This window comes from Etheostoma spectabile, unplaced genomic scaffold (genome assembly GCF_008692095.1).
Source record: "Etheostoma spectabile isolate EspeVRDwgs_2016 unplaced genomic scaffold, UIUC_Espe_1.0 scaffold270, whole genome shotgun sequence".
In the NCBI taxonomy this organism is placed as follows: Eukaryota; Metazoa; Chordata; class Actinopteri; order Perciformes; family Percidae; genus Etheostoma; species Etheostoma spectabile.
In genome coordinates this window covers 466,633-474,272 of record NW_022605574.1, presented here as the reverse complement: position 1 = coordinate 474,272, position 7,640 = coordinate 466,633, and the positions used below count along the sequence as shown (strand labels likewise).

Below are 7,640 nucleotides of genomic sequence, written 5' to 3'. Positions count from 1 at the left end.
ATTGGAGGGAAAGTGAAACCCAAAAATGATTGTCTTGATACTGTCATGCATAAGACCTATTTTCCTGTCCTGGACTCGGTCTTGACTAGTCCTGGTCTTGGACTTGTCTTGGACTCAAACCTCTTTGGACTCTGTCTTGTCTTGGACTCGACTAGTCCTGGTCTTGGACTTGTCTTGGACTCGACCTAGGTGGTCTTGACTACCGCCCTGCTAGGAGATACACTCAGTTTTCCTTTTCAGACAATTACACTTAAACAATAAACTGGATTAATCCTTAATATTCTCGAGTATTACAAAAGGGCTGTGACCTGTTATTTCCATTGTCAAATAATCTATCAATTATGTTCTTGAATAATGGATGAGTCGTTTGATCTCTAAACTTCAGAAAATGTTAAAAACTGTGGATCAGTGTTTTCCAAAAAGCCCTAGATGACGTCTTCAAATGTCTTGTTTTGTCCACAACTCAAAGACATTCAGTTTACTGTCAGAGGAGAGAAGACACTAGAACATACTCACATTTAACAAGCTGGAATCAGATGAAGTTTACACTTACTTTCATAAGAAATACTCAACCAATATATCATTTATATATAAATTATATTATATATATATAATTATATATTATAATATCTATATATATTATATATATATATATTAATATCTTGTCTGCTCATGTCAGTTAACATTAAGTGTCATGTACATTCCTTCTGTATTTTGCTCTGCCAAAAACCAAGAATGTTTCCAAAATCTTAAGACAAGTAAAAGTGTCCAGCTGTTTTAGGAAATGACTGAGCTTTAAAAAAAAGAAGAAACTATATATCTGCGAGCTATTTATGAAGATTGTCGTCATAAGTAGGAACCATGTGTCTCCTAACAGAGCCACAAACAGGAAGTGGCTTTGGTCTTTCCGTGGAATTTGATGACAGTAGATATATATCTATATATACACATACATATATATACACAGTACACATACCGTATATATACACATATATACACACATACATACTGTATATATACACATACATACATACACACACATACACACATTTATACATACACACACAAACTTATATATATACACACACATATATACTCACACACACAAACACACACACACACACACACACACACACACACACACACACATATATATATAAATAAATAAATAACAATAGCTCACTCAAAATTGCTTTAAAACTTTAAAAGCTATAACGTATTTGCCGGTAGTTTCTTACTCTGAGACGAACACCAGCACGCCGTTGTCCCTGATGGCGTAGATGACGGCGTCCGCCACGCAGCGCTGGTCCGACTGAGGGTCTCGTTCTTTGAAGTAGAGACACTGAAACAGCTCCGTGGACAACTTCTGGGCCCGCTGGGACGCCTGCAAGCGCCACACAGGAGTCAGGAGACTTCATCTGACACAGTCACTAAGAAGGGAATCACAGAATCCCAGAGCAGCACTGACCCAGTTCTTGTTGTTGATGTGATGAGCCAGTTCCTCCAGGTCTTTGTTACTGGCCAAGGCTTTCCCGGGGTCCGCCTGCGTGTCCATGCTGATGGCGGCGGTGAGAAGGCGGTGCACCACGATGTCGGCGTAGCGCCGGATGGGGGAGGTGAAGTGCGTGTAGCGGTCCAGAGCCAGACCTAGGGGAAGATGGACATCAGCACAGGACGTTACATTTTAATCTTCTTTTTAAATAGTCAGCGGTCTCCTTTAAAGTCCCTTCTTAAGACTTTTAGCAGAGAACCTTTCCTGATTTTATTTGAGGTTGAACCTCCTTTGAACTGTCTATTTCTTTTTAAGTTTTCACGATTCTTCGCTGCTTTCATTGTATTGGTTTGTACACACCCAATTACGGCTGGGTACCGCACTTTGATACTTTTAAGGCACAGAGCAAATTGCCTTCTGATGCTGCGTTGCAGGCAACCCGTAACCCATGTTTTCACAACCTTCTACCCGTGAATGTGCCCTGGAACCTGTAACTTACTACCCGGGAACTCGTACCAGATCGTTTTTGACATCACACACACATAAACGGCCTCTGTTGAGGATATGTTTCTTAAATGAAGCCCAAAATATGTCGCCAACTAGAAATTGCTAGTATAAGCTAGCGGTACCTAACGTCGACTTTGGGCAGCTGCTAGCTAACGCTAGCTGGAAGGGTTTGTCATGACTTTGCCTGGAACGCTACCAAGTCGTGAGTGGTGACTTAAAGTCGTAACTTACGGGCTAAAAAATTGTGTCTGGAAAACAACATGAGTATTGTATTGAAAAAAATACAACATTTCAATCCGCATTTCCCTAAGCAGCCCATTTCATCGCCGTCAAGGAGCCAGTAGGCATGCAGCATGCTTCTACTAAGAGCTATCGCTTTTAGGGCTGCAACGATACACCAAACCCAGGGTTCGGTTCGAATTACGATTTTTGACCCATAATTCGATACAACGACACCACGATCCCAACCTGCAGGGGGAACGAAGAGGAAAGGTGCTTTTGGTGCCTACTGTAAAAGGTGCTGGTTGACAAGTAGCTAATGCTAATGTAATTTTTGGTGGGTAACATAAGATTACGACACCGTTCAACACTTTTTAATATGATTGTTTTGACCTAGGTGAACAACTCTGGGCTAACCCACAAATTCATCACTAATGTAAACTGTATAGATCGACGACTAATCTAATGGTAATTTAGCCAGGAACCGGATATTTTTATGACTGCTGCGTTATACTTTGCGGTTTTGTCAAGCACTTAGTAACATGGATCTTGAAAAGTGCTCTATAAAAAAAAAATTACTATTACATTTCTGCATTCATTCATAGAAATTAGATACATATATTTAACCCATTCAACCCCCATAAAGACGCATGCAAACGTAGTTCCACTAAATGATAGAATAAAAAGCTGAGTACCGTAATGGTAGTAGTGGTCTTGGGACTGAAGCCCAGTGGAGAAGTACAGAGCCTGCGACATGGCTGTGGTGGCCATTATTCTCAGCAGCCTGTTCACCAGCGGGTCCTGTGGGTCCAGAGCTCGGTCCAGAGATTCAGCTAAAGCCTTGTTGGTCCTGGAGGAACAGAACCGGCCGTTAGACTATGATCATTTCACATAACTGTGTGTGCCGAGAGGCAAAACGCGATGTGAGGAAACAAGGTGCGATACAGTACATTAACAAATCAAATCGTGATTGTTTGTGTGTGAATACATTGACTCGCTCTGCCTAAGATGTGTTTAGTTCTACATTTTACAGTGGTAGAAATCAAAGTGTTTAAAAAAGTGGACGTAGCATCCGTGACATCCCCAGTTTGTTAACCCTTGCGTTGTCTTCCCGCCAAAACTGAAAAGCAACACTTTTATTGAGGCTTTTTAAATCGATGTTTTTAACTTTCTTTTGTTTTTGTCTTTTTTTTTTCAATGTTTGTCACTTTTTTTTGACGTTTTCAACACTATATAACACCAAGTTATTAACTTTAGTTTTACAGTTATTTTTGGATTTTATGGTCAATTAACATCATTTATAAAAAAACAACCTAATGTTTAAGTCAGAAAAGCAGAAATTAGGAATTATTGAGACTAAAATTAAAGGAATGTATGTTCATGGATAATCACTAATTTGCTAATACAAGCGTCGCCATCTTGTTGCAACGCGGACAGGCTAAGCCACTGTTGTTTATGGTTGCAATGACGTTGCGCTAAGTTAAATGCTAAAGAGGGAAAGTTGCAGATTTTCAATCCTTCTGAGCCGAGTCATCCAGTGGAGAGTTACCGGCGGGTAAACTCGGACCGTCGAGTACTGTCGTCGTTCATCTGCATGTACGGCGGTACAGAAAATCATCAATCTTTCTTTTCTTACTCTACCAGCTAGCAGTAGCTAGCTAGCTTGGATGGTTGGCAGAACGCTTAACAACAGGTTTTAGGCATTCAAAATGTTCCAGTTAACATTGATAAATTAAAAACATGGTTCAAAGTTTAAGATGAAAACATGGACAACAGCCAAAAACAAGTTATGGTCTATTATAATGTCCTCAGTGTTAGCATGGTTAGCATTGCTAAGCCTGTCCTGTGACAGGGTGACAGGTCCTAAAGCCTCCCTTGCTTTATCCTCGATTTCAAAATAAATGAGGCCATAATTTACTAAATGAACATCATGCTGTGTTGAAGAAGACTTGAAACTAGTGACTGAGAACATAAACTGATTATGAAAATGTTGGATGAGGTAATAAAGCAAGTGAGAAGTTGGCTCATTTTCTCATAGACTTCTATAGAAACACACTTCTTTTTAGTCGCCCCCTGCTGGAGGTTAGAGACAACGCAGCTTTAAGGAGCTTCAGCATTTTTTTTTTTTTTTACAGGCTATGGTAGAGAGCAGAGTTTTGTTTTGAAGGAGTGAAAAGACACAGCGTCCACACAGGACACTCGTTAGATCACCTGGTGTCGATGGTGAATCCCCGGGCGGCGGCGCTGTCCACCAGCTGGCTGAAGAACTCCTGCCGGGGGGGCGGGTGGCGCCTCAGCAGGGCCTGATGGGGGAAGGCCTCCTGGATCTTGCGCGCCACCCAGTGGTTGGCGTAAATCATGCACTCGGCCACCGTCTCGTGGACCTCCAGGGGCTGGCGGGGGACCAGGGCTGTGATGTTCCTCTCCTCATCCAGCTGGGCACGCACCTGAGGAGGGGCGGTCAGACAGCTTTTTTAATAACTTTTTTAAGGAAAACAGGTTATAAAGATACGGTTCCAGTAGGTCAAATAAATAATGGTTATTTTGTACAACCTATAGAATACGATGTAACAACAACTGTAATGCAAGCCTAAAACTATCCGTAGATAGTGGGGAGAGGAAAGAGCTCGTTTCAACAGGAGTTCTGTCCCCTCTGCATAGATGACACTGTTGTGAGCTGGGATGATGTATGAATTCATAGAGATGTTATGTACAGTATATCTATATGATGCTATGTGTAATGACTGCTGGAACTAACAATGAATCTAAATCAAATCTATATGTCCATCCATCCATCTTCATCCGCTTATCCGGTATCGGGTCGCGGGGGCAGCAGCTCCAGTAGGGGACCCCAAACTTCCCTTTTCCGAGCCACATCAACTAGCTCCGACTGGGGGATCCCGAGGTGTTCCCAGGCCAGGTTGGAGATATAATCTCTCCACCTAGTCCTGGGTCTTCCCCGAGGTCTCCTCCCAGTTGGACGTGCCTGGAATACCTCCCTAGGGAGGCGCCCAGGAGGCATCCTTACCAGATGCCCGAACCACCTCAACTGGCTCCTTTCAAATCTATATGTGAACAAGAAAACTCTGGAGTGATCAGAAGTTCAAAACAAATCCTGAAGGTGCTTGTTGGAAAGGGAACACAACTTCAAAAGAGAAGCAAGGTCCAGGGCACTCTTCTTATGAAAAAAATTAAAAAGCCTCTGTTTAAGTAATAACACCCTGAAAAATGTGGGCTCCGCTATCTTGAATGCAAGATATCAATATGAAATGTTTTTTTCAGAAGAAGAGTGCCTTGGACCTTTTTTTCTATTCTTTCTAATCTATATGTGGTGTTATTGTCATATTGTGCAGTTGCTAGGAATTATCACAGTGAAAAACCGTTAAAGTTCCACATATTTAACAAGTACTCCTTCAACCCTTGTGTTGTCCTCCCGGGTACGTTTTGGAATTCATAGTCAATAGCCCTCATTTATTCAGAATTATACCTCAAATTTGAGTTTTTTTGATCAGAGGAACGTACATTTGAGTTTAGTCAGGAATGAAAGTGATCAATTGTATTTGCAAAGAGCGTTGAATGGAATCCAATCCTTTTTTGTGATAATTTGATTAAAAAGAAACTCATATTTCAGATGTAGACACTTTTTAAAGGGGTCAAATTAGACCCGAGGACAACAGGAGGGTTAAAACAACAACAATTCTTTTACAAATAAAAGAAGCCAATCATACCTCCACCCCTTCCAGCTCCAGCGCGCCTCCCCTGTCCCTCTGCGCCCGGAGGTGTCTGGCGACATGTGTCAGCATCTCTAGAGCCTGGGTTAGCTCAGCTAGCTTAGCGTCCTTCTCCTCGGACCCGAGCCGGGCCAGCTCCGGTACCTCAGCCGGCTCCGCGTTGAGGAGCGCCTGGGCCAGCTCGTAGTGCAGCTGGTAGGAGGAGCGGATGAGCGTGCGGCCGTACCACACGTTTCGGACCTCCAGGGTTTGTGCATCGAGCTCCCACAGCACGCTCATGGCATACCTGGATACGAGAGTGGACAAGTACGCATTTAAATGTACAGATAGCGTGTATTTTTTTCACTTTGCAGGACAAATTTCTCATATTTCAAATCCTTCACAAAATGACAAATAAAAAAAACAACTAAAAAAACCCCTGATAAAACACAATAAATGCACTCAGATAACACTGTTATAGTCTCTAGTCTCCCTTTGCCAGACCGTCCTCCACAGCGCTGCTTAAGAGGGTCTGGCAAGTCCACACAGCGTTCTGGGATGGGAGAAAAACGTGTTCTAGTTTATTGGCATTTCTTTAAACCAATCACAGTCGTCGTGGGTGTTGCTAAGCTCCGGACGGAGCCACGGTGCCTCTGCAAAATAGCCTCGGGAAGGAACTTGTTTTAGTGGAATATGTGTACGTTCAAAAGTAGTTTTAGTCGTGCAACAGAAAACTCAGATTGGACAGATAGTCTAGCTAGCTGTCTGGATTTACCCTGCAGAGATCTGAGGACCAGGTAACCAGAGTCCTCAGATTGGACGGATAGTCTAGCTAGCTGTCTGGATTTACCCTGCAGAGATCTGAGGACCAGGTAACCATAGTCCTCAGATTGGACAGATAGTCTAGCTAGCTGTCTGGATTTACCCTGCAGAGACCTGAGGACCAGGTAACTATAGTCCTCAGATTGGACAGATAGTCTAGCTAGCTGTCTGGATTTACCCTGCAGAGACCTGAGGAGCAGGTAACTATAGTCCTCAGATTGGACGGATAGTCTAGCTAGCTGTCTGGATTTACCCTGCAGAGATCTGAGGACCAGTTGACCCTAGTCTTAAGAAATCCACCGGAGGTTAGAACGCCAACACAAAGAAAGAGGAAGGGGACGGACATCTGGCCATAAGGGGGACATCTGGCGGCGTAACGTCGTGGATATATAGACTGCATAGTCCCTAACATTAATGCAGAAATGTAATAGTCAAATTGTCTATGAGATTGTCATATATTCAAAAAGTCTGAGGTTTTGTCTTTATCGTCTTATAATAAATGCTTTCCAGAACAAAGTAGCCTGATTACTGCTGGGGTTTTGGATGCCTTCCAGTTTAAATCTTTGCGGTTCCTAGGTGCCATAAAAGCAAGATCTATGTACCCGCTTTCATATCCATCCCCCTTGTCAGACACATTCATTTCTAAAAGACATAAACGGTGTGAAAAGGGAACCGATACATGTGAACACTGAGTTATCAGCTTCGTAACACATTTTCAGGAAAACAAAAGTTGTTCACATGACCAAAACAAAAAAAAAGTACCTTAATATTTCTTACAGCGCCAACAGAGAAATGATATGACAGCAATCATTCCATTTAGTTTCTCTCAGATAGCATGTTTTAACCCTCCTGTTGTCCTCGGGTCAAATTTGACCCCTTTAAAAAATGTC

The 7,640-nt window shown here is 42.5% G+C and overlaps 1 protein-coding gene across 2 annotated transcripts in view; it reads right to left on the bottom strand.

The window, feature by feature from the left end:
* Positions 1 to 7,640, bottom strand: part of dis3l (DIS3 like exosome 3'-5' exoribonuclease) — a 27,091-nt gene that overhangs the window by 2,440 nt on the left and 17,011 nt on the right. For both annotated transcript variants that reach the window (XM_032510695.1, XM_032510696.1), the window contains exons 12-16: positions 5,947 to 6,235; positions 4,430 to 4,665; positions 2,914 to 3,068; positions 1,469 to 1,647; positions 1,239 to 1,384 (exon numbers count right to left, since the gene is read on the bottom strand). In XM_032510695.1, coding sequence (XP_032366586.1) covers positions 1,239 to 1,384; positions 1,469 to 1,647; positions 2,914 to 3,068; positions 4,430 to 4,665; positions 5,947 to 6,235 — 1,005 coding nt within the window. The remainder of the gene's footprint in view (positions 1 to 1,238; positions 1,385 to 1,468; positions 1,648 to 2,913; positions 3,069 to 4,429; positions 4,666 to 5,946; positions 6,236 to 7,640) is intronic.